Source organism: Peromyscus eremicus, chromosome 8a, assembly GCF_949786415.1.
Source record: "Peromyscus eremicus chromosome 8a, PerEre_H2_v1, whole genome shotgun sequence".
NCBI classification, from domain to species: Eukaryota; Metazoa; Chordata; class Mammalia; order Rodentia; family Cricetidae; genus Peromyscus; species Peromyscus eremicus.
The window spans coordinates 38,267,805-38,295,036 of NC_081423.1; the positions used below are offsets into that span (position 1 = coordinate 38,267,805).

The 27,232-nt window shown below is 47.6% G+C and overlaps 1 protein-coding gene and 1 long non-coding RNA gene across 3 annotated transcripts; one reads left to right on the forward strand and one right to left on the reverse strand.

Annotated features, from left to right (window-relative positions):
- Positions 1–233: 233 nt before the first annotated feature.
- On the reverse strand, positions 234–27,028 carry Slc36a3 (solute carrier family 36 member 3). Of its 2 annotated transcripts, XM_059270583.1 has the most exons (10): positions 26,473–27,028; positions 25,540–25,630; positions 23,229–23,317; positions 19,096–19,191; positions 12,472–12,556; positions 10,595–10,813; positions 6,750–6,848; positions 6,086–6,252; positions 1,735–1,904; positions 234–581 (listed from the first exon to the last, which is right to left on the reverse strand). In XM_059270583.1, exons 1-10 carry the CDS (start codon positions 26,652–26,654, stop codon positions 313–315), a joined length of 1,467 nt encoding a protein of 488 aa, XP_059126566.1. In that variant the 5' UTR covers positions 26,655–27,028; the 3' UTR covers positions 234–312. The 2 variants fall into 2 exon arrangements, with proteins under 2 accessions (XP_059126566.1, XP_059126567.1); XM_059270584.1 differs by lacking the exon at positions 19,096–19,191.
- LOC131916937 (uncharacterized) lies at positions 6,722–15,438 on the forward strand. Its single transcript, XR_009380622.1, has 3 exons — positions 6,722–7,165; positions 7,785–7,874; positions 15,358–15,438. It is a non-coding gene; the product is annotated as an uncharacterized LOC131916937 (long non-coding RNA).
- Positions 27,029–27,232: the final 204 nt, after the last annotated feature.

Consider the following 27,232-nt stretch of genomic DNA (forward strand, 5'->3'; position numbering starts at 1 on the left):
TGCCTCCCCTTCTCTCTGGCATTGGGACTACAGGCATGCACAGCCTTGCCTGGCTTGTTGAGGCTGATGGTATCAAAGACTTGACCTGATTTGGGTTTCAAGGTACAAAAGAACTGTCCAAGAAACCCAGAACCAATAACAGGGCACCTTTCCGGGGACCCGTCCTGACCTGCAGCACCGGCATCCACGTTCCTCTTGGAAGATAAAGAAGCCACTAATTAACATGGAGATGCTGGGTTTTGATGAATGCATATAATGGGAATCCGACAGAGGATGGGAGGAAGGAAGAACTATTCAAATAAAAATAGGCAATTATGTGTAGACTCTTGTCGAGTTAGCCATGGAAAAGTGGGCCTGCTGAGTCATCTCGTAGAGGGCTTGGTATGTCCCAAATACACACCCTAAGAGGCCCAGGATGCTGATCATGATGTCCTTGGCAATGGTCACACAGTTCATGTTCTCGGAGTAAAAAGTGGTGATCTCCAGCAGGGGCGGGATGATGAGGGCCAGGGCGCTGCTGCTCACAGAGCCCACCAGGGAGATGACCAGGTCCAGGCGAGGGATGAGAACGGCTGAGAAACCTGCAGAGAGAGGGGAATGCAGACGCACTGAGTGTGCCTCAAAGAGGGGATCCCCAACAAGCATGGCCTTGGAGTTTAAGGATTAGGCCAGGCACCATGGCTCTGGACCCTGCCTGCCCCCCAATACTTTTTTAAAATTATCATTTCTGTAGAGAGAAAAAAAATTGTGTGTGTGTGTGTGTGTGTGTGTGTGTGTCTGTGTCTGTGCGCATGCCTGTGCACCTGTGTGAGTGTGGAGGCCAGAGGAAGGATTCAAGTGTCCTGCTCCATCATCTCACACTCTACGCCTCATTCCCTTGAGACAGGGTCTCTCACTGAATCTGGAGCTAGGCTGGCAGCCAGGACACCCCCCCCCCCCCCCACACACACACTGAGTCTCTTCCACCTCGCACTATAATATAAACACCCGAAGTCCAGCACTCTTGCTTCTCTAGGTCAAACATCCCCAGTTCCCTCCCTCTTTCCTCCTGGGCACCTCTTCTGAACCCCTCTCTCTCTCTTCCTAGAATGTTCCAGAGAAAGGATTGCCCAGCCCTTCTCCCAGTGTTTCCTAAACAGTGCTCACTGCGAACAAAAGGGTGAATGAATGACGAGAAAAAAGGGAGGAGAATGTACTGAAATACCTCCAAGTCTTTAACAAATCAGCCCTTTGGGGGTTTCTTTACAGTTAAAATACGTAAATTTCTTTACAGTTAAATAATTGAGGACACAGGGACTTGGCACTACATGAAATGGGAAGGAGAGAGGCCCTAGGGAACCAAGTCCCCCATTCTGTCATGGAGCTGTGTGACGTGGGGATGTGACTTAATTTCTCTGGGCCATGGCTCCCTCAGTTGGCAGGAATGCTGGGTTGGTGTGAGTGTTAGACACACCAGTATAGTGGCCAGCAGGAGGGCAAGTGGCTGTGTAAGAAAGATCTTGCCTTCCCCCGTGAATTGGTCAGTGCCCACTCCCTAGGCAATAGGACTGGGGGTGGCTCTCCTTATGTGGGTTCTCTAAGCCCGTTTTCAGGTGGAAAGGTGAGAACAATGAGACAAACATCTTGTTGATCACAGAGGTAAGTGGCGGAGCCAAGGCTGCTGGGGTGGGCACTATCCTGGGGTATGACACACGCCAAGGGTTTGTGTAAATAAGCACCATCTCCCCAACTCACAGGTCAGGCAGACCAAGGCGGTGCGGACGGTCAGGTCTACAAACAGAGCCCAGTTCTCAGACACTCTTGAGATGACGTAGGGGATGATGATCTCAGCTGGGACGTGGAACTGGAGGGCATAGGTGAAGAAGATGCCAACGGAGTACATCAGCTTGACCGACTGGTACAACCTGCAGGCAGAACATGGAAAGGATGTGAGACGCCACCAGGCTTCCGGGAAGGTGGTTCAGGACTCATCGGAAGCTTCACAGGTCAAGAGTCAGCGACCTGGGTCAAACTGGCTCAGAGGGGACGTGGAAACATGCATTCCTGGAGGTTCTGAAGCCATAGGAACCTCCAGGTATTTCATTTAAAAAACTATAAATGTCATATCTGTGTACAGTAAAATTCACAGTGCAGCAGCCGTACAGCCATGACCATTTCCCCACCCCCGATTCTCCCTGCAGTTCCCTCAGCATTTGCCATGACGCCCATGTGGAGGTCAAAGGACGACCTCAAGTGTCTATCCTCGACTTCTACAACATCTGGAACCAGCATCTCTCCTGTTTGTTCCTGCTGAACATCCAGGTTGGCTGCACCCCACGGGCTCTCCTGTCTCTGCCTCTTATCTCACTCAGGAACATTGGCATCACAGATGGCATCACCACCGTGCCCAGCTTTTATGTGGGTTCTGAGGGTTCTAAGTTGGTTCTTCATGTTTGGGTGGCAAACACTACCCACTGAGCCACATTCTCAGCCCTGTGCCTACAATCTTCAACAGAAAGTAGGGGAGCCACACATACACCCACAGATGCACGGTGGCACGTCTCTAGGAATTGTTGACCTTTGTTATATCATCAAATATAAAGCTGGATGTGGTGGCACTTGCCTGTGATCCCAGGACTTGGAAGGCAGAGGCAGGAGGATTGCCATAGGTTTGAGGCCAGCCTGGTATACATAGTTCTAAGTCAACAAGGCCTAGACAGTGAGATCCTGTCTCAAAACAATAAATAAACAAAATATTTCTTGTAAGTTGCTCCCTGTGAATACATGTCTGGCACTTTTTTTTTTTTTTTTTCTCGAGACAGGGTTTCTCTGTGTTGTGTTGTTTTGGTGCCTGTGCTGGATCTCGCTCTGTAAACAGGCTGGCCTTGAACTCACAGAGACCCACCTGGCTCTGCCTCTTGAATGCTGGGATTAAAGGTGTGTGCCACCACTGCCTGGCATATGTCTGGCACTTCTATTTAATGGCACAGAGATTTTTTTTTCAGTTTTTTAACTAGTCAAAAGTTAATGGGAAACTTAGATTATTCTCTCTTTTGCCAAGAAAACAATGCAGCAAAGACTATCTCTACATATATCCGCATATCTCAGCACACACTATGCACTCACATAGCTCTCATCTGCATATCTCAGCATGTATGACACACCCTCATATATCCCACATCTGCTTATCTCAGCATATACAGCACACACCTCCATATTCCTTATCTACACATCAACTCCAGAAGTAAAAATGATTTTTCAATTAATTTTTTCTTGACATTGGATCTCACCCTATGTCCCAGGCTGGTTTCCAGGTTGGTATGCATCCAAGAATGACCTTGAACTCTGGATTCCATTTTGAAAGTGTCGGGATTAGTGGCATGAGCCACCACTCTGGTTTATGCAATGCTGGGGATTGAACCCAGAGCCTCGTGTATGCGAGGTGAGCACTCAACCCCTGAGCTATGCATCAGACCCCAGCCATGATTTTAAATTTTTTTTTTTTTTTTTTTTTTTTTTGGTTTTTCGAGACAGGGTTTCTCTGTGTAGCTTTGCGCCTCTCCTGGAACTCACTTGGTAGCCCAGGCTGGCCTCGAACTCACAGAGATCCGCCTGGCTCTGCTTCCCAAGTGCTGGGATTAAAGGCGTGCGCCACCACCGCCCGGCGATTTTAAATTTTGATGTCTATTGACATACTGTCCTTTTGTCCTAGTCTATGGCTCTAAGTGCCAACATGATGTGAATCACGTCAGTCTCCGACATTGCAGTATGTGTGTGTTCCTATATGCACATGCACACGTTTGTGCAGGCATCTAGCAGTGTCCTTCAGGAGCCACCACCTTGTTTTTGATGAGGGGTCTCTCAGTGGGCCCCGGAACTCTCCCTGATTTGGCTAGGCTGGCTGGCCAGCACACTCCAGGGATCTGCCTGTCTCCATCTCCCCAGTGCTAGGATGGCAAGCATACACCTCCAAACTCAGATTTTTTTTGCGGGGAAGGGGGTTGAGAAAGGGGTTCTCTGTTTAGTCTTGGCTGTCCTGAAACTCACTCTGTAGACCAGGCTGGCCTCGAACTCACAGAGATCCACCTGCCTCTGCCTCTGCCTCCTGAGTGTGGGATTAAAGGTGTGCACCACCACTGCCTGACAACACTGTAATTTTTAAAACTGGCATTTCTTTTGTATGTTTGGAGTATATTTTTGTGTATAAAATTCTTATTTTATGTACTTACCCTCCCTTCTTTTCTGGAATTGTTGGTGTTTTTATTGGGAAGGGTTGTTTATTCAAGACTTCCCTCAAGAGTGAGTTCCTCTCCCTCTATTCACTAGCTGGCTTACACCAGCTTACACCAGCGTGACTGGAGCTCACTGCCTATGTATTTAGCTGCCACCCTCAGAATGAAAAGGCTCTGCCCAGGATAGCTAGAGGAAGTGCAATCAGCCAAGAACAAGACCCACATATTAAGATAATATCTCGCTTGCACAAAATAAGGCACGACTTCAAAGCATCCACATTCATGATCTCATCTGGTCATTAGCAGGGCACAGCGAGGAGGGTGGGGCTGGTGACATTTTCCTTATTTTACTGCTCTGGCTTTGGGGAAGTGAATGCCATTATTACCCCACCCAACTGAAAGGCCAAGGCTGTAAGGAGCCATAACAATGGTAACAGCTGATAATCCGCAGAGCTTGCTGCATGCCAAACACTTTTCTAACATTTTCTGTGTATTAAAGCAGTCCTGCCAGAAAGTGCAGCAGAGTGCTGTTCATCAAAGGTTTCTAGGCCCTTCCCTGCCAGGATGAGAAGTCTGACAGGAGGGCTGCCTCTGCTAGCTTAAGTTAGAAGTTCACGCGGCTGCACTAGCTGCTTGGGAAGGCCAGGTGGCATTCAGTGACTCTTTGTCATGATAACCAGAACACTCTGGAGTGTGGCTGGTCCATTAGAATGAGAACCTGGGCCATCCCATAATGGGTTGGTGTGAACAAAGAGTTAAGTAAGCACTTGTGTGACAGCCACGGTGATGGTTCACGACTGAAGCATCACGAAACTATCCTGACTGATACCGAGAGGCACGTGTGTAAGCCTTCCTGTGCAGAAGGGTGGGAGGCTCGCCCACGGGCATGGAGGAACCAGAATGCGGATCCTATTAGTTAGCTTTAGAACATGTATTTAGTCACCGGGAGCCCAAGACCTCCTGTAAAGATCCCTCTTACAGATGTTTCCTGGATGGATGGATGAAAGAATGAATGACTGAGGGTAAGGACTCCAGGCTGAGTTCCAACTGGGGATACTCAATAGCTTAAGTAGCAGTCCATCTGTGGTACATACCAAAAATTATTTATTATTTGTTTTTACCCAGGTAATGGTAGTGCATGCCCGTAATCCCAGCACTTGGGAAGCAGAGGCAGGTTGGATCAGGAGTTCAAGGCTAGTTTTGGCTACAAAGGAAGTTTGAGGTTATCCTGGGCTACATGAGACCCTATCTCAAAAATTAAAAAATATTATTCTTATTTTTATCCAACCTAGGTCCTCAGACAATCTGCACAAATGCTCTAACATGGTGTTTTCACGTTCTGTTTCCTCAACAGCTCCGCATTGCTCATCTTAGGACCTTTGCATTTTGGGGTCAAACTTGGAAGTCAAGTCTGCACTCCCACTAGACAGTGTTAGCTGGGAAGGTCACTGAGAGCCTCTGATGTTGACTGTTCTCATCTGTTCTATGGAGTCCTCATTGACAACGAGAGGAAGCACAGTGCCTGGTCAACAAACTCACTCGTAATCATTATTAACACAAATGTCAACAGTTCACAATAGTTCATTGCTTCCTAAAGGTAACCGGGCCGGGCGGTGGTGGTGCACGCCTTTAATCCCAGCACTCGGGAGGCAGAGCCAGGCGGATCTCTGTGAGTTCGAGGCCGGCCTGGGCTACCAAGTGAGTTCCAGGAAAGGCGCAAAGCTACACAGAGAAACCCTGTCTCGAAAACAAACAAACAAACAAACAAACAAACAAAAAAAAAACTAAAGGTAACCGGTTCACGCATGTGCATTCTGCCATCAAGGCTCACCGCCCACGCCTCCCTGTCCCACTTGAGGCAGGCAGGTTCCTACCAGCAATTGGGCAAGTTGAGGGTGATGCTGGCCTGAGTGTCTGAGCCGAACTTCATGTAGCCCAGGGTCCCCAGGCAGATATAGAGGAAGATGACAAAGGACATCCCCAGATACAGCACGGCAGGAAACTGCTGTGGGCTCTTCATCTGGCTTTTGAGAGGAAGAACCTGGAAGCAGATGGTTTGGGAAAGACCAGGTTGGAAGGAGCGGCCATGGTGTGGGTGAAGGTTCCCTTATAGGCACAGGTGTTCTTCTCCTAGTGGATTGAGTCAGCAGGGACCCCTCCACAAAGCCACACCCCTCCACAAGGCCACACCCCTCCACAAGGCCACGTCCTCTGTACAGCCACACTTGTTATATTGCCATATCACTCCAAATGGCCACGCCCCTCTACATGGCCACACCTCCTCCAGATGCTCACTCCTCCTCCATCTTGTCTCATGCTTGCTATTGCCCCAACACCCTGCTCAGTGTGGGCCGATTAGTCAATTTTCCATCTTTGTCATTGTCTTGGGAACTTGAAGTGTGGTCCGGGTTGGGAGGTGCCCTCATGAGTGCAGACTTTCCCGTCCCCAGGAGGGAATCATGTTGCACTGCCCTCAGCACTGCTAGGGTGACAGGGACTCACAGCTGGCCACCCTGTGGGGTACCTCATCATTCTTACCATCCCCACGCCTTCAAAGGTGAAGATGGCTGTGCCAAAGAACAACAAGAAAGTCTTCCAGCTTGCAACCAGGGGCAGGCTGCTGTGACGTGGGGTCTCCTGAAAGAGAGGAAGGGTGTTGGCTTTGCCGTGGGGAGGTCATCTGGGGTCACGTCCGATGACAGATAGTGTAAAGGGCATTGTTACTTACTGTCTTATCTTTAAAAAAGTGTTCTAATCAATTAGCTAATTTATTTTGGGACAGAGTCTCCTGCAGCCCAGGCTGACCTTGAACTCAGTATGTCCCTGAGCACAATTCTGAATTCCTAACCCTCCTGTCTCTGTCTCCATCTCCAGTGCTGGGACTACAGGTGTGCACTACCAGGTGTAGTTTTACGCAGTGTTGAAGATGGAACCGAGGTCCTCCTGCATGCTAGGTGAGCACTCTACCCACTTAGCCACATCTCAGTCTAGTTTATTTACATTGACTGTGGCAAAGTAGCATCAAACTTTCCACTTAGTCATTTTACCCACTGAATGTGTGCACTCCGTGACGTTCCCGTCACTACTGTTCATCAGCAGAGCTTTCTTACCAACCCAATCTGAAACTCTAACTCTTTGTTCTCTACCTCTTAGCAACGCCTGTGTCTGTTCTGTCTGTATAAACGTGGCTGCCGAAGTGCCTCCTGTGATCAGGAGCTTGTAGCATTTGTCTTTTTTGTGCTTGGCTTATTTCACTTAGCTTAATGTCTCTTAAGGCTCATGCATGTTGTAGCATTCATTAGAATTTCATTCCTGGGCCTGGAGAGATGGGCCCAGCCGTTAAGAGTGCTTGCTGCTCTTTCAGAGGACTGGAGTTCAGTTCCCAGCACCCACATCAGGCAACTCACAACCACCTGTAACTCTAGCTTCAGGCATTCTGACACCTTCTTCTGGCCTCGTGGACACACACACACACACACACACACACACACACACACACACAGAGATTTTTAAAAAGCCCTCTCATTTTTCTTTAGTGCTCAGTAATATTCTACTCTCCCCTCATCCATACAGTTTGTCTTCTCATCTTAAATATGGAACAGTCAGGACAGTGGAAGAAGGCAATTGCCCAAGGCTATTTTGCAAACTACTCACACAGCCCAGGTAAGGATGCCTGTCCCCTGCTCCTGACCTTTAACATCTCTGTTCCACCATTTCACTCGGGGCTGTGCAGTCTGCTAGCTGATACAGTAGCCATCGTAGATAAGGAGAGTGATAATTTATTTGTGTCAGTGTATCAGGTAGCCCAAGATGCCCTCAAACTTGTTCTTCAGCCAAGGAAGGAGTGATTACAATAGATTTCTGTGGTGGGTAGGATAAATAAAGGTTTCTCAAAGATATCCTCCTCTTAATCCCAGGAACCTGTGAGCAGATTATTTTATTTACTTATTTATTTATTGCCATGGTCTCTCTATGTAGCCCTGGCTGTCCACTCTCAATGTAGACCAGACTAGGCTCAAACTCACAGATTTCCGATTGCCTCTACTTCCCAAGTACTGAGGTTCAAGGCATGCACCACCAAAACTGGGTGGATTATGTTATTTTTTTGAGTTAGGTTCTTGTTATGGAGACCAAGCTATCTTCTTGTCTTGGCCTCCCAAGTGCTAGGATTAATGGGTGCATACCCATACCACCATGCTTGGCTAGAGTGTTGAGTTTTCAAAAGGAATTTAGGATGTTAAAGCAGATGACTTTACACAGGGAGACAAACTTGGATTATCTGAGTCAGATAAGAGTCCTTAAAAGAGGAAGAGAGACGTGGAAGAGGGAACAAGGATGCAGCAAGGAAAGACTCAGCCTAGTGTTGCTGGTTTTGACCATGGAAGGGGGCCATAGGCCAAGGCATGCTGGGAAAGGCAAGAAAGCGGACTCTTGAAACCTCTGGAAAAGCTATAGCCTTGTTGATCTCTGATTAGTCAGTGAGACCTCCAACACCGTAGAGGAAATCTGTGCCATTTTAGGGCTGGGGATGTAGATTAGTTGGTCGCATGCTTGCCCAGCATACAATAAGACCTGAGTTTGATCCCCAACTTTCTAGAAATCCAAATGCAGTGGCACATGCCTGTAAACCCAGTTCTTGGGAGGTAGAAGCAGGAAGATGAGAAGTTCAAGGTTACCCTCCAATACTTAAAGAGCTCAGAGTCACCCTGTTTCAAGACAAATACCCTGAAACCAAAGAAAATAAGCCCAAACAAAAACAACCAAAAACTGTCCTGGGTTATAGTTTACTTTGTAGAGTGCCTGCCTAACAGACAGGAAGTGCTACATAAGTTGGGTGTCAAGGTGCATGCTGTAAGTCTGGCATTCAGAAGTGAGTTAAGGTCATGCTTAGCTACAAAGCCAACCTGGACTACATAAGACCCTGGGTTTTTGTTGTTGTTTGTTTTTTTAATCTTTGCAGATTTGTGGTTATTTGTTATAGCAGCAACAGGACACTAATATAATTCCATAGACTTTCATGATCAAAGAAATGAAGCAACAATGGTGGAATGCTAGCACCAACAATGGGAGGTAAACCAGTTGGCCCTTCAGAAAGATCTGGCTACCTGCTGCCCCTGCTCCTTAGAGCCTTTTTCTGGAACTGGGATAGAGATAGTATTTAGCAGTTGTTTTATTTTGAAGATAGGAGAAGTTGTGTAAAGTCCTTCATACCAAGTAGATCAAATTCCTTATCTATCTATCTATCTATCTATCTATCTATCTATCTATCTATCTATCACTTTAAAATGTTTCTAATACGTGTATGTTACTGGGGGGGGGGGAGGGGGACCATGTGCCACAGTGTGCATGTAGAGGTAAAAGGACGACTTCAGGGAGTCAGTCCTCTCCTTCCACTCTGTGGGTTCCGTGGATGGAACTCAGGTCCTCAGGCTTGGAGGCAAGTGTCTGAACTATCTAACCAGCCCTACCTATTTCCTGTCCACTGACCAGTGCTGTATTCCCTCTGTGTGTATTGTGTGTGTGCATTTGCATGCTCACCACGGTGTATATGCATTTGTGTGCACATTTGTGTGCATATACCCATGCCAGTGTGTGTGGAAGCTAGAGATATTCTGTTGTCTTCCTCTATTGTTCTTACTTTTTTTTTTTTTTTTTTTGGTTTTTGGTTTTTGGTTTTTTGAGACAAGGTTTCTCTGTGTAGCTTTGGAGCCTGTCCTGGATCTCACTCTGTAGTCCAAGCTGGCCTCAAACTCACAGAGATCCACCTGCCTCTGCCTCCTGAGTGCTGGGACTAAAGGCATGCGCCACCACCCGGCGATTCTTACTTTTAGGAGTTCCCAACTGAACTTAGAGTTCACCATTTTAGCTAGACTGTCTGGCCAGTGATCCCCCACCTGCCTTCACTCTCTCAATTCTGGGGTTACATGTGTGCCCCACTGTGCTAGGCTATCATGTGGATACTAGGCATGGGAACTCGGTTCCTCTGCTAGGGCAGCAAGCACCTCACCCACTGGGCCCTCTCCCAATCTCCACACTGTGGTATTTCTTGGTATTTCATTGAAATGATGGGGAGTGTGACATCCTTCTTTATCTCTTGTTTTTGAGCCCCAAATCCCCATCTTCTCAAACAACACCTGATCACAGATGGCATTCAGCAGCTAAATTACCTAGCAATTCAATTTTTGGATATGACTATGATACTGAAGATGAGGGTATTGATGATAATGATGCCTAGCTTTTACAGCTTGTGGGACAGAAGTTATTTCTAGAAATCATCTAGGCTCAGAGCGGGAGACCGACCGCTTTCCCAAAGCATCCGTAACCCTGCCATGCCTCAGAAGCCTTGGACCCTGACCTCCTCCTGTGTGGTGTCAGACACAGACCTGGATGAGATACTCGAAGATCAGAGCCAGGCTGCCCAGGGTGGTGATGGTGGCCAAGGTGGAGAAGATGGACAACACCTGTGGGTTCTGGACCAGCACCAGCAGGATGAGGAAGGGCAGGATGGTGAGCATGTAGAAGCGAGCATCCAGGACGGGGGTCAGCACCAAGCTCTTCCTGGGCTGGCAGACATTGGAGGTGAAGTGAGCTTCTTCCACAATCTGCCAAAGGGGCACAGTGAACGTCGGGGCATCAATCAGGAATCACTAAGAACCGTTTCAATTAAGACTTCAGTTGAATGGCTGATGACCTACTGCCCCAGCAGAAAAGATATTATTCATGACTTGTGTGAAATTTCAATATAACAAGATGCCTTTGAAAACATTTTTTAAGGGGCTAGAGAGGTGGCTCAGTGTTTAAGAACACCGGTTGCTCTTACAGAGGACCTGGGTTCAACTCCCAGCACCCACATGGTGGTTCACAGTTCCAGGAAAGCCAACACCTGCTTCTGACTTCCATGGGCTTGTAGTGCGCATACATACATGCAGGCAAAACATTCATACACATAAAAATAAAGCAAATAAATCTTTAAAACATATTTAATTTATTTAATTGTATTGTATGTGTGTTTTGCCTGCATATATGTAAGTGGATCATGTACATGCCGGGTGTTGGAAGAGGTCAAAAGACGGAGTCAGCTTTCCCGACACCAGAGTAACAGACAGCGGTGAGCCACCATGTGGTGCTGGGAACCAAACCTGGCTCCGGGTCCTCTGAAAGAGCAACAAATGCTCTTAACTGCTGAGCCATCTCTCCAGCTCCATAGGTGAGTGTCTTCTGTGAGTCTGCGCACTTACGCATATGTGTTCCTGGGGGTGGGGTCTGCAGAGGACAACTCAGTATTGTTTCTCCACCTTGGGTTTTTGACACAGGGTCTCTCATTAGCTGTGTACTGGGCACGTTAGGCTAGACTGGTCATCCAGTGAGCAGCAGTCACCTGTCTCTGTCTCTTCAGCACTGGAATTACAGCTGCATGCCACCAAGCCTGGCTTTCTTATATGTGGGTCCTGGGAGATGATACCCATGCCCTTGTGCTTGCAAAGACAAGAAATTTACTGACTGAGCTATGCTCTCACGCAGCCCCCCCGCCCCACTTTTTGAGATAGGGTCTCATGTATCTGAGGCTGGCCTCAGACTTGCTATGTAGCCGGGATTGACCTTGAACTTTTGATCATTCTGCTTCTACCTTCCAAGTGTGGCATTATGGATGTGAGCCACCATGCCCGGTTTTCGGTGTCCTGTGTTTTTATTTGGCAAGCCTAGAAACCTTTAACTGTAGTGCGTGTGATTCTGACAACCGGAAACCCTGGGCATCATAAAACCCAAAGACCTAACGGTCTTTTCGTCTGATAGACAATCTCTTGGTCCCCTCCCCCCTCACATGACTAGAGAAAAGGTTTCAGTTGCACAAGTACATCCTCTGGGCAGGACTGGGAACCGAGCGGTCCCTCCTCCACCAGTCCCTCCGTCACACAGCTCACTGTTCTTCCTGGATGGCTGGGTGTGCTCTTCCGTCCCACAAAGCCATAAAAGAATGCTCTCACTGACTTGTCTCATGTGAGAGACATGATGAGGGGAACGTGACAGCCTGTTAGACATCTTGGATGTGACAACCTGAGATGCCTAAGGTCGACTTCATCTGTGCTTTCCAGACTGAAGATGTGGGGCTTTGGCTCTGCTCTGGTCCCAACTGTGGTCTAAGCTGGGGCAGACTGGCTCAGATGTTATGGTCCCACTTAAGCCCTGGCATCGGGAGGTCCGCTCTCTTGCTCTTCTCGTTCTCCTCTCCTCCCACTCTGCCCAGAAGAGCCCTCTTTACCTGTTGTAAATTGTCTGCCATAAACATGAAATACACGCTGCAGAAGCCCAGCTGAGTGATGATCAGCAGGAAGCTCACAATGTACCTAGAAGGAAGAGGATGAGGAAAAGAAGTTATTGTTTAGAATGGGTTTCATTTTCAAAACAATTATTTCTGATGATTGTATTTTGAGAAATTTCAGGCCCTCAGGAAAAGCTGGTAGAATTAACAGCCATAAACTCTGGCTTTAGGTTTTGTTTTGTTTTGTTTTGAGATGGGGCCTCATGTAGCCCAGGCTGGCCTCTCATTAGCCAGGTGGCTAAGTGTGAGCTTCAACTCCTGATTTTCTAGCTTCTAGCCCAGCAATGCTGATATCACCACAACCATCCACATCCACACATTCTCATAAATGTCTGAGCAATTACCTTTGCCCTGATTACATTCTGGGTATATATTCAACACACACACACACACACACACACACACACACACACAGCATACACAGTACATACACATATATACACACACAGCATACAAAGCAAACACTCATAGTACACACACACAGCACACACACACAGCATACACACACAGCACACAAAGCAAATACAGCACACACACAGAGCACACACACACAGCACACACACACACACAGCACACACACACACAGCATACACACACACTCTTTTAGAACCATTTCAATGATAACTTCAGAAGTCATGAAACATCTACCTGCAATACCTCAAGCAGATTTCTCTTTTTTTTTTTTTTTTTTAAAGATTTATTTATTATGTATACAGTGTTCTGCTTGCATGCCAGAAGAGGGTGTCAGATCTCATTACAGATGGTTGTGAGCCACCATGTGGTTGCTGGGAATTGAACTCAGGACCTCTGCAAGAACAGCCAGTGCTCTTAACCTCTGAGCCATCTCTCCAGCCCTGACAGACGGAAAGTAACTTTAACATCAAATATATAGTCTATATTTTAGATATCTTATCTCACAAGTGTCTTTTTCTTTTTTGAGAGGGGCATTGTATCATGTAGCCAAGGCTGTAAACACCCTATGTGGCCCAGGCTGCCTTTGAATTCCTGATTCTCCTGCTTCTACTTCCAAGTGCTGGAATTGCAAGTGCGCCACTATACCTGGCTTAACTTTTATTTTTTTAATTTCCAAGGCTGTGTGTTATACTTAGCTGTACCTGTTTAGTCTTTTTTTCCCCCCAACATGGAATATTTTGTGTGCATGTGCATCTGTTGGTTTTTTGTTTGTTTGTTTTTGTTTTTTGTTTTTTGAGACAGGGTTTCTCTTTGTAGTCCTGGCTGCTCTGGAACTAGGTCTGCAGGCCAGAACTCATAGAGATTCACCTGCCTCTGCCTCCTGAGTGCTGGGATTAAAGGCGTGCACAGCTGTTTTACACTAGGTTATTTTGGAGAGTCCAGGCTGGCCTTCTGTAAACTGCCTGCAAGCTGTGTTTGTGTGACCATTTCCTCCAGATTAGACTTCTGGAAGCGCTTTGGGCGGGACGACAAAAACATCAACTCTGTTCCTCTTTCTTCTTCTTCTTTTTTTTTTTAAATTTATTCTTTTTTTTTTTAAATGGTTTTTTGAGACAGGGTTTCTCTGTGTAGCTTTGCGCCTTTCCTGGACCTCGCTTTGTAGACCAGGCTGGCCTCGAACTCACAGAGATCCGCCTGCCTCTGCCTCCCGAGTGCTGGGATTAAAGGCATGCGCCACCACCGCCCGGCAAAATAATTTATTCTTATTTTACGTACACTGGTGTTTTTGCCTGCATGTATGTCTATGTGAGGGTGTCAGATCTTGTAGTTACAGACAGTTGTGAGCTGCCATATGGGTGCTGAGATTTGAACCTGGGTTCTCTGGAAGAGTATTCAGTGCTCTTAACCATTGAGCCATCTCTCCAGCATGCCCCCCCCCCCCCCCCGTTCCTCTTTCAGAACCCTGGGCAGGGGGTGTCAATAGCCTGTTGTCCTGTGGTTTCGGATCTCTCTTCACTCATGTACCCTCTCACACCCAAAGCGTTAGAACTTAATGACAGATACCCTTTTATAAAGCTGGTTCCAGGCAAACTTATGCACTGCACTTTATTACAACTCTTAAATTTGAAAAATTATCATGTCCTTCGTGCTCTGTGGGTTTTTGTTCGTTGTTTGGGTATTTCCTGTTTTCTGATACTGGGGATTAAACCCTGCACGCTAGGCAGGTGCTCTACCCTTGAGCTACAGCCAAGTCCTGTTTTTCTTTTTGCCCTCAACTGTTTACTTTTTTGGTGGTAGCTTGCTTTGGCAGCTAGCTTGTCCAGTCGGCATATCCAATTTTCTGGGTCCTGCTGACTTTCTTGTGTACCATTTATCCTGGTCTCCCATCCTTGGGAGTTTCTTGTGAGCTGATCTCAGACCAGGAGGTTTGATTAGATGACATTTCTTCACTGATTTTTTTTTTTTTTTTCTGGGAAGAGGATTTCAGATTAGATCTCTATTCTATCACAAGACACCTGTGGCATGGGCTGGTGTGGGCTTAACTTGGCACCCTGGGCAGGGCCACCACTGCACCCTCCTTTATAAAGTCCCCACTGACTGTCCATCTAAAGGTTGAGCATCCATCAATGATTGCTACCTAGTTGGGGGCGGGGGGGCAGGCAGTTCTTTCTCAAGCCGCTGAGTTCCTCTTAGTGCCCTGAAAATGAAGAATCGCTGGTTGAAATGAGACTTCCCTCCAAATATTTCCCACTTTCCTCAGTTACTGATCTCCAAAGCAATAGGACAAGGGAATCCTGGCAGGTGGAGAGTAGAGATCTCCAGTTCTAGTCCTTGCTCTGGCACTAAATTCCTGTGTGGCTTTCAGCAACCTGCTTGTCTTCTCTGAGCTGTATAATTTTTCCATCTCTACAGGCACGGGTACAGTGAACTCCGAGGGCTGTTTTTGTCCTACATAGCTACTTAAGACAGCATCAGCTTGGATCCTGACCTCATGTGGCTGATAACAAACAATCCCTGATTGGGAGATCAGTGCTGGCCTGAGGAGCCTGAGGTAGGCTGTACGGAAGGGGCTGTGGCTGCCTCAGTGTTGACTCCCTGCCTGGAGAAGAACTGTCAGAAAAGGTCTCACGGAGGGGCCTCGGGGTGTCTCAGTTCCTCCACTATCAGGGTCTTCTGTACTTCTGAGGTGTTATTTTGTTGTGAGAGCCCTGGTCACCCCCATTTTTGTAGGGCAATGAAATCTCACCCTGGGTGCTATTCGAGATTGGTAAGATGACCAGAGATGCTCAAATAGAAAAGCATTTTGAACACACCATCAATGTGTAATGTGTGTGTGTGTGTGTGTGTGTGTGTGTGTGTGTGTGTGTGTGTTCAAGTGTGTGGTGATGAGGATCTAAGCCAGGGCCTCTAGCTGTGCTGCTCAGCTACATGCCTTTTTTTTTTTTGAGACAGGGTTTCTCTGTATAGTCCTGGCTGTCCCAGAACTCACTCTGTAGACCAGGCTGGCCTCAAACTCACAGCAGCTCACCTGCCTTTGCCTCCTGAGTGTTGGGATCAAAGGTGTGCGCCACCACTGCCTGGCATGCCTAGCTGTTTTAAAATCCTGGCCCAGGGGTCTCCCTACATCACTATGTCTTGAATTCAGGGAGGCATTGGGCTCTGGGTATTTCTGACAGCCTTCAGGGAGGGTGGCTGTCCTGGCTCCCTCTGCTACTGTGATAAAACACTCAGACCAAAAGCAACATGGGAAAGGAGAGGGTTTATTCAGCCTACATTCCCAGGTCACAGTCCTGTTGAGGAAAGTCAGGACCAGAGCACGATGTAAGAGCCTGAAGCAGAACTCACGGAAGAATGCTTCTTACTGGCTTGCTCACAAGTTCATGTTTAACTAGGTTTATATATATATATATATATATATATATATATATATATATATATATATATATATCCAGAGAGAATGGGGCTGTGGGCTGGACTCTCCTACACCAATTAACAGTCAAGACAATTACCGATAAGCAAATCTGATCAGGGCAATTCCTCAATTTAGGCTTTCCTCTCTGATCACTCTATGCTGTGCCAAGGTGACAATTAAAGCTAACTAGGACAGTGGCATGACAGGTCTATGCTACCAGGACTTCTTATCAAACAAGGTGTAACAGGGTAAAAATTTCTCCATCTTGTCTCAGCTGAAGCCATATTTGGTCTCTATCCCCTGCCCTGGAAAGTCCCGTGGGAAAGCACCCAACTCCATTCTAGACACTCGGTCGAAATGCCCCAGCTAACTGCATGTTCCTGGCTCTTGTTAAACTGCTTGCTGGGTTCCCCTTGCAACTGCCAGCCAGGATGCAGTTTTTCTGTGTTCTTCATCTTTAAAAACTCCCTGTAATATGCATCCGGGGCTGCTCTGTGAGAAGTGTTTCTCTCCGGTCAGTTGCAGGCCAGCTTAATACGGACTCTCAATTCGAACTTTGGTTGTGCAAGTGGTCTCTGGGTCTTTACCCCATAACAAAGGGAACAAGCTAAATGTCCATCCCCAGGGGAATGTTCAACAAAAACAGGGTAAACTTCTACACCAGAGAACTCTGTGAGCCTTTAAATGATGAAATGTGTCTGCATGTCTCAAGATGAAAAAAAAGAGGAATATTGTCTCTGATGATTGATTTCTGCTGTTCGGGTGGCAGGATGTAGAATCACAAGGAAAACAAATCTTTGGCATGTCTGTGAGAGACGTTCTAGAATAAGTTGGATATCTGGGTTTAGTGATGCATGTCTTCAGTCCCAGCACTCGGGAGGCAGAGGCCAGCCTGGTCTACATAGTGAGTTCCAGGACAGCCAGGGCTATATAGAGAGACCCTGTACAAACAAAAACCAAAAAATTAAAAAACAAAAAACAAAAAACAAAAGAAAAATAAAAGAAGAAGAATAGGCTAACTGAGGTGAGAAGACCCACACTGGATGTGGGCAACACCATTCTATGTGCTCGGTCTCAGACTGAATAAAAAAAGGAAACCGTGAGCTGAGCACCAGCAATCATCTCTCTGCTCCCTGATGGTGTACACAATGTGACCAGCTGTTTCCTGTCCCAGCTGCCATGCCTTCCCTAACACTGTAGATAGAATCCTCTGGAACTGTGAGCTGGAATAAACCTCCATTCCTCAGGTTGTTTCCCTCAGATACTCCGCTGCAGCAACAGGACAAGTAACTTTTACACCATTAGATAAAAACATCTAATTTCAGGCTAGTTGTGGAGGTGCATGGCAAGCACTTGGGGAGGAGGAGGAGGGTCAGGAGTTCAGGGTCGTCTTGAGGCTACGAAGCATGTCTGAGGCCAGCCTAATGATCGGGAGACCCTGTCTCAAACACACAAATAAGCAAGCCAGAAAAAGCAAAATGAACTTCAAGTTTACACACGATTCTAAGCAACATACATGAAAATGTAAAATGATCCAGGGCTGGGGCTGTAGCTGGGTTGGTAGAGTTCTAGCCTAGTGTTTATGAAGCTTCACTTCTCAGCACAGTATGAGCCCAGCTAGATCTTATACAGGAAGTTCAAAGTCAGTCATCCTTGGCTTCTTAGCTAGTTCAAGGTCACCCTGCCTATATGAGTTCTTGATGTTAGGGTCCTGGAGAAGTCCCACAAAAGGCACCATCCAAGTACGCAATCAACAAGAGTGTTTATTATTTCAGCATGCTGGGGCCTGCAATCCCATACAAAGGCAAGATGGTGAAGACCCCCAAGAGGGATGTGTGGGCTCCTTTTGAGCATAGCCAAGGGGAGGCCTTAGAGTAGTTAGGTCATTTTATCTGTGATTGGCTTAAGAAAGTGGCAATCACATTAGTACATCTGTATTGGCCAGGGCTAGTCAGAGGCTGATCAGGGCTATGGTTTTTCCCATTTTGGAGCAGGCCTGGGAGAGTCCCAGGCTTGTCCTTCTTTGGTTATCACCTTGAGCTGTTTGTGGCTCAGATCTGAACTGCATGTATCAGGCCTCCTTGTCCTTGCTATTGGGGGTGCTGGAGATTGATTATTCTTTGTGACTCTTTCAGAAACTGCTTATTCAGTCTCAGGAAACTGAAATGAGCCCTGATCTCTGAGAGAAGACCGAGCAGCCTGCTACAGAGTCTACTTGGTCCTCTCACTTGTCTTTCTTTCTTTCAGAGAAAAAAAGCAATTAACACATACCTTTCACACTCACACATGTCTTGATATATATACACACAGAAAAAGAAAGCCTTGAAAGGGCTACTTATGAACCAGAGTGAAGAAGGAGGTGGGTTGGGGCCATGGGGAGATCTTCTACCTTGCTTGATAGTTTCCAAAAAGAGCCTTTCTGCTTAAAAACTTATGCAAGCAGGGCCTGGAGAGAGGGCTCAGTAAGAGCAAATGCTCTTGTAGAGTACCCAGGTTCAGTTCCCAGCACCCACATCAGGTGGCTTATAACCACCCATAAACTCTAGCTCCAGGCATCTGGCATTCTTTTTTGGCCTCTTTGGGAACTTGCACTCATGTATACATGCTCACATATAAACACACAGATAGATATAATTAAACATAAAATCAAAAAGAAAACAAACTCGTGGGAGCAGACATAAGGACAGAGTAGGTGGGGGATGTGCTCATGGTTTCATCACTGTGTTTGTGACCGGTACCTGCCCCACACTGAGTGCGTCCTCAACCAAGGATTTGGGCATGTTTCCAGGCTGTACATTGTGGTCTCTTCATAGCTGACAAAACTCTTCTGCAGTCTAGGATGAAAGGACAAATGATGCATAAGTTAAAACACTTTGGCTAAATGGTGGTGGTGGCGCACGCCTTTAATCCCAGCACTCGGGAGGCAGAGGCAGGCAGATCTACAGAGCGAGATCCAGGAAAGGCGCAAAGCTATACAGAGAAACCCTGTCTCGAAAAACCAAAAAAAAAAAAAAAAAAAAAAGTAATGGTTTTTCGGGAGGCAGAGCCAGGCGGATCTCTGTGAGTTCGAGGCCAGCCTGGGCTACCAAGTGAGTTCCAGGAAAGGCGCAAAGCTACACAGAGAAACCCTGTCTCGGAAAACCAAAAAAAAAAAAAAAAAAAAACAAAACACTTTGGCTAAAGGTATAGTATGTGCCTAAGCTGGTGACAGCTGTGTATTTGTGTGATAGCGTAGAGTGTTCTGTGAATTTTCTAATAATTGTACCATTAATGCAACTTTCAGAAGTTAGTTACTAGCTTATACAATTTTTATGCATTTATGCTTTTTTTTTTTGTGTGTGAGACAGGGTCTCATGTAGCCTAGGGTGGATTTGTGCATCTGGGGATGACTTTGAACTCTTGATTCTTTTTTCCCCACCTCCCTGCAGTCATACATATGCTCAGCAGCATGCTGTAAACACAATATTTAAGAAGATTTCCTTGGTTTTGTCCTTTGGAATAAGCAGTATTGGTGCATTGGTTTAAATAAGCAAAGCAGGAGAAGAGGCGGAGGAGAAGGGGGAGTGGGCGTGGCCGGCCAATGACTGTTTTGGTTTACAAAGTAAACTTGACACTTTGATTTGGGAGCCCTCGAGAAGGTGATCTCTAAATTTTTAAGGGGGAATGGGTGGCTCTGCAGAAGGACCCTTCTGGCCCTGAGTGGGAACAGAGAGGAGCAGTGGCTGCTGGCCAGATGCCACATGCACAGTGCTAACTACAGGGCTCGGGGAGAGAGAGGAGGCTCAGGACTTCTATGGAGCCGTCGAACCCAGCACCCCCCTGGACCTGGTGTGTGCCTGTCATCTCAGGACTGTGGAGGTAGACACAGGAGATCTTGAGATCAAGTTCATTCTGGACTACAGAAAGAGTTAAAGACAATCTGGGAAATAACCAAAACAAAAATGGCAGAAGGCCCTCGTTGGACAACAGACCATGGTCTTTATGTCAGAGGAAAAGGAGAGAACATGTTCAGCTAAAGGGCAAAGCCCGACTGATGCAACTGTGGGCAGGTTGGTGCCTGCAGGAGGTGTGGGGGCCCGAGGGCTTGGGAAAGGGCACCCAGAGATCGTCTGAGGGTGAGGAATGGGTCTAATAATAAAAAGAAAGAGAGAAGGGAGGAGAAAGAAATAAAGAGAGGAAAGAGAAAAGAAAAGAAGGGTACTACAGAGTGGGTCTGGAAGGAACTGGGGAGGGGCTGAATATGATCAAATTACTTTGTATGACATTTCCAAAGGACTAATTTAAAAAAAAAGAATGAAGTTAGACAGGTCTTCAGAGACCAGCTTTGCCATTTCCCGGCTGTGTGACCCAGGGCAAGGTGTTTAAGCCTAAGTGTATTCACCTGTAAAATGGGAATTAAGAACAGTCTCTATCCCGGGGGTTCCTGGAAGGAGTACAGAAATCTTGCAAAGCCCTTGGCTCAACAGAATCGCACCATTTACATGGCTGAATGAGCAAACACCCGGATGCGTGACATGTTTCACAGCCGAAAGTGCTCTCGGGGTTGAGTGTGGCCAGCACACGCTCCAGGTACATCCACTATTTGGATTATGTTTATTTGGCTTTGTGATGAGTTCTGGAGACTGAACTTGCATGCCAGGCAAGTGCTCTACCACTGAGCTACATCCCCATCCATTACGTTAACTTCTACTTAATATCCTTGCTTCAAAAATGCTCGTGATATAGCCCAGGCTGGCCTGGAACTGACAATCTTCCTGCCTCAGCCTCTGAGTTGCCTTGCTTTGACTTCTGTATAAGGCCTTTCCTCACTTCCAAGGACACACTGAATGTAACTTGAGTGGCTGGGTCCTGAGGAGCTCAGTATTCTGTATTTTCCTTGTATTTTTTTTTTTTCTTTCAGAGAAAGAAACCACTGAGCGGTCTCTCCAGCTCTCAGTGATTTTTATATTAATATTTCGGATGTATAAATCTGTGTCTGTGTGTGAGTATGTACATGTGAGTTTAGGTACCAATGAAGGAGTCCCAAGAGGGTCTTGGATCCCCTGAAGCTACATAATGTGGGTGCTGGAACTACCTTGCATCCTCTGGAAGAGCAGCAGGCTCTCCCATCCGCTGTCATTGTTCAGTTCCCCTCGATGTGCAGTTAATGACCGAAGCCATTGTAAACCACTCACAGCGAGGCTAACTGTGTTTTGCACTTTTATTAACTTGCCTAGAAAGGGTTTTCCTGGAACAAGTGGCCCTGACAACGTACCTGTATTAGGGTAGGGAGATGAAAAGGTAAACAGGGGATGGGACTGTAGCTCATTTGATAGAGTACCTCTCAGACATAAGGCCGGGAGTTCGATCCCCTGCACTGTATCAATGGGGCAAGGACTCACGTGACTTTCTTACTAGAACGTGGGAGGTGGAGATAGGAGGACCAGGAATTCAAAGACATCTTCGGCTACATAGTGACCTTGAGGCAAGCCTGGGCTACATGAGACCCTGACTCAGCTAAAAAGTAGTGCTGATGAGATGGCTTAGTGGTTCAGAGCACTTAACTGCTTTTACAGAGTACCTCGCGCCCACATGGTGGCTCACAACTATCTGTAACTCCAGTATCAGGGGATCTGATTCTTTCTTCTGGCCTCAGGGGGCTCCTGCACACACATGGCACACATAAACTCATGAAGGTACACACATACATACAGATTAAAAAATTTTTCAAAAAAATCCCCAAATGAACTAGGAGGCTTGTCTGAGGGTCTTGCACACACCCAGTAGTTCATAGGGCACTTTTGCATGTTTTGTTGCCTTCGGTGGCTCCATATGAAGAGAATGATGCTCAGAGCGGTGTGGGAGCCAGAGTGGCTTCCAACTCACTAGCTGCAGAATTGGGCCCACACTAAGACGCCACATTAGCTTCTTTTGGAGGTGCTGGGGATGGGACCCAGGGGCTCACACATGCTAGGTAAGCTTCTACCACAGATCTACTGGCCTGACCTTATTCTGCTGTAACCAAACACTTGACACAAAGCAGCTTAAGGGAGGCAGGGATTATTTTGTCTCACAGTTTGAGGGGGCACAGTCCACCATGCTGAGAAAGCCATGGGGGAGTTTACGGGGTAGGAGTGTGAGACTAGAGCTCCCCCACACCAACAAATCAGGAAACAGAGTTTGAGCAGGAAGCACGAGGCCCATTTCTTCCCACAAGTTCCACCTCCTAACTTCCTACAGCCTCCTCCAAACAGTGACATCAGCTGGACCAAGTGTCCAAACACGTGAGCCTGAGTGGCCATTTCTCCTCAGACTATAAGACAGCTTCTGTTTGAGACTCTTCTGTAGCAGGCTTTCTTGGACTGCCATCCCCCAAATCATGACATAAAGAAGACTTATTATTAATTATGAATGCTCGGCCTTAGCTAAGGCTTGTTTCTAATTAGCTTTTTAAAACTTAATTTAACCCATTTCTATGTGCTGCCCTGAGGCTCATTTACCTCATCTACATACTGTCCATCCTGCTTTCCTGCTTCCTCCATGTCTGGCTGCTCCCCACCCCCCACCACTGCTGGCTGCCTCCCCTTTTCTCTCTGCCTGCCAGCCCTGCCTATCTTTCCTCTGCCTAGCTATTGGCCATTCAGCTTTTATTAGACCAATCAGGTGCCTTAGAGAGGCAAGGTAAACCAGCAACACATCTTTACATAGTTAAACAAATGCAGCATCAACAAATGCAACACATCTTTACATAGTTAAACAAACAAATATTCTATTCCACAACACTCTTCTGCAATCCCTTTGCCACCTCTGGAGGATCCAGAGCAGCAGAGGTGGTAGCCTGGAGAAGAGGCCCTGGAATGGAGCCCATGGGGTGAGAGATGTGGACTCTGACCTCTGAGTGAGGTGGCTGGCACAATTCAGCAGGATATCCATACAGTGCACTGTGAGGACCCCGATGGCCAAGAGGCTGATAGGCCCCACCTAGAGGGACAAGACAGGAAGACAGTGAGATGAAATCTAGCTTCATCCACAGCCCAGCCTAGTACTGGACACTAGGCTCTTTGCAGAATGCAAGTCTCTAGCTGGGCTGTAGCTCAGTGATGTGGGCTTGTCTAGCATGTGTGACACCCTGGATTCCATCGTAGATTCCATCCTAGCACTGCCCCCAAGCAGACAGAAAACTTGATAGACATGGAGGCATGTGCCAAGAATGCCAACACTTAGGCGGAGGCAGGAGGATCACTGTGAGTTTGAGGCCAGTTTGAGCTATGTGGGAGACTCTGTAACCAACCAACCAATCAGCTAACCAACCAACCAACCAATCAGCTAACCAACCAACCAACCGGAAGTTGTCCATGATGAGCAGCAAGCTCAGTGTCCTCTGCCCTGGAGGCTGTGTTCAAACATCCTTTTTTAGTGTCGCTGTTGACAGGCTGCTCCATACTGTCTAGGAATGTTCTTCCAGGGGCAAAGAGTTCACCACCCCACACAGCCCAGGCCTTTTTCATCAGCCTCCGGGTATACTCTTCCAGAATCCCCATGCTAAACTTAATTCCTTTACACAGCTTAGCCTCAGCTCCCCTAAGACCCTTAAAGACCTTGGTTAATGACCAAGGTTCTTTTTGTGATGTAGTGCCCTTCTCTCAGGATAGTTAATCAGCAGGCCCTGGGGACGCTATGGCAGGTGAGTCTGTTTGGAAGAGCCACCTTGTGTAATAAAGATGTGACAATTGAAACTCTTCCCGGACATTGCAGACTGTTGGGGGAGGGAGTGGAGCCGGTACAGAACAATTTCCCCAGCTGAGGACAGCTGCTCCAGCGAGTCTGCTTGTCAGACCCCATTTAAGAAGCAAGGTTGATTGTGAATCACAGTCTTCCGGATGTGACCAAAGGGCACGATGTGTGACTTTATAGATATGTTCTGGGTGACATCATTTTGTCACAAATAAACAAATGAGGGGTCAAGAGTGCTGTCAGACCCCACAAGGAGGCAGCCTCCACATGGCAGAACCTCTCTTGTTTGCAACCTTTAACCCTAGGGCCAGGCACACTCCTAGAATGACCCAGTAAGCGTTCATTAGCTGGATCACTGTCAGAAGGGGATGGAGGGTCTCCACATCACCCAACAACTCTCCGGAGGCAAAGAGGGCAGTCTAAAGAGCTAGCAGGACATCACGGGCTCGCTGGCAAAGACAGTCTGGCTGAGGCCACACACGTTTAACACTCTTCTGCAGACATGGATCTAGAACCTAGAGGGCTCCCAAGGAGAGGCTCCTCCCTCCGGCTGGGACTATTAGTCATCAGAAATCAGGTGGAGGAAGCAAGGGACCACTTCTCAGGCCTGGAGAAGACAAGCAGACTAAAGAGAAATTCTACACATGGCATCAACCTGTCCTCACGGGCACCACTGGGGCTTTCTATGTGCAGGTCTCCAGAGCAGGACTGTGGAGAGTCAGGGGGGTCACAGATTAAGAGTAAGTATGCCAGACTTTTACAAGCTTCCTAAGGACTCCAGAGGAGATGCATGTAAGGGACAGCTTTCATGTCTGTAGGACACAGTACAGTTTTTGAAAGGAGGCATAACCCAGGAGATAGTGTCAGCTGGGTGTAGGGGACATGGGATTGATGGGGACATCCTTATTCATATGCCTAGCCCCTATCTCATACACCATCAGATGGTTTTATCCTGATTTTTATTTATCAGTGCTTAGGATTGAACCCAGGGTTTCATGCCAACAGTCTTGAAACTAAGCTACATCCTCAACCCTTGTAGGTTTTTTTTGTTTTGTTTTCTTTTTGAGATAGTCTTGCTATGTAGTTTAGGTTGCCTCGAAACTCATTACATAGTCTAAGTTGGTCTTGACCTGCAGCCTCCCAGCACCACTTGGCACTTCGTGAGGTGGTGTGAAACAGGAGTCACACACACACACACAAGTTTATAGGGACCAGATCCTCATAATACCCCAGGGACTGGAGAGCAGGGTGGCGAATGGGGATTCTGAACGTGCAGCTGGACTCTGAGTAACAGCTGCCCTCTCCAGGAGTGCTCAGTGTGTTTCCTGGTTGGCTCCAGGGAATTGATGGGCACAGATGCTGTTGCAGAGCCCAGTCCCCCAGAGCCACCCCACCACAGAGGTCTAGAGACTTATCTCCCCTCACCACAACTTGGATGAATCTAGTTTCTAGCCCATGGTGCCTCTTACCAACAATCCAGCATTTTTCACGGCCAGGGGAAGCCCCAGGAACCCTGTGCCAATGTTGCTTTTCAACAGGTGGATAAAGATTTGCATAAACCTGTGGTGGGGAAAGTGAGAGAAGAGAATATTGTGTGGAAGGAATGGGGGGAGGGCAGGAGAAAGGAGGGGAGGGAAAGGAAGAGGAGAGGGAGGTGAGGTAGGGCTGGCTCCACCCCCACCCCCTAGCATTTCTCTCTCTCTCTCTCTCTCTCTCTCTCTCTCTCTCTCTCTCTCTCTCTCTCTCTCTCTCTCTCCTTTTCACTTCTCTTTCTCCATTTCTCTGTTCCCCTGTCCCCATCTCTGGAACCCAGGTCCTTAGGTATTGTCGGTAAGGGCTGTAGCCCTGAGCTTTAGCTCTAGCTTGTCTGTGCTTTCAAAGACATGTCAAATAAGTAGTTGTAGATTTTACACAAACGGCATTTTAGGATTGGATGTAAAATATCAGGGTTGAGGCATTCCATTCGGGTAATCCCAGCACTCAGAAGGCTGAAGCAGGAGAATTGCAAATTTGAGGCCAGTCTGGGTTACAGAGTGAGACTCTGTCTAGAGAACATCTATATGTCTGAGTTTGGGGCAGTAAAAATGGAACATGGGGTAATTGTTTACAGGGAGATCTATGTCTGTGGGGGAGAGGGGCTGGGATAGAGACCCGGCAGAGGGAAACACCTTCCCCGTGTCAGGGATGTGCTCTCTATGTCCCGCAGCTCAGGCTACAGACCGCTAGCTAATCTATATGGGTTCTTTGCAAGAATTAGGAAATACGGTGTTCCCTGACAACTCCCCAGAGCTACAGTCATATTCTTAGGTCTAGGGCTTTGCTGTGTCATGGGGAACATGAGGAAGGCTTTTGGAGCTGAAGTCCGGCTGTGCTTGCCCTGGGAGGGTAATGGGACCACTCACAATAGTGCATCGGCTTCCTCTGGAGGGTCCTTCTGTGGGGAGACAAGGCTGTTGTTGTTGCCGCTGCTGCTGCTGCTGCTGCTGCTGCTGCTGCTGCTGCTGCTTTTCGAGGCGGTCTTACACACGCTGAACAAACTCCGCTCACAGTTGTCATCTTTTCTAAGCAGCGACATCTTCCCCATGGTGAGCAGGTAAGCAGGGGTACGGCACTCAGCTACAGCAGGCTGGAAGGAGCCCTCCGTGGTCTTTCATCAGGAGAAGCCACACAGCAGGTGTTGGGTGCTGGCTCCTGACACCTGGGTGTAGTCCTGAGTGTGGGAGTCAGAGGACAGCGGCTGGAGAAGCTGGAGTTGAGGGCGCCTCTCCGGGCTCTCGAGGCACCTAGGACAGAGTCACGGATCCCCCTCAGGACTGCCTTGACAGGACTCACACACTTTCAGCCTGTCTCCCAGCTCAGCCCTTGATGACAGGTCCACAGGGAACACTGACTGGGAGGAGGAAGGGATCATTAGCCTGGAAGTTCTGGCACCTCGCTGTGGGCTCAGGCTCAGGGCTCGCTGCCTCTGGCAAGCACAAGCCCCAGCTACCTCACAATGGAGGCTGCCCAGGCAATAAGCTGCTGCCCAGGATGCAGAGTGCCACCTGTACCAGCATCTCCAGCTGGAGGTAAACACTGGCTTGTGCCAGCTTAAATGCCAACTGCTCAGATCCTCTGCATAGGAGGACAGTGTGGACCACCACCTAATTAGGAAGGGGGTAA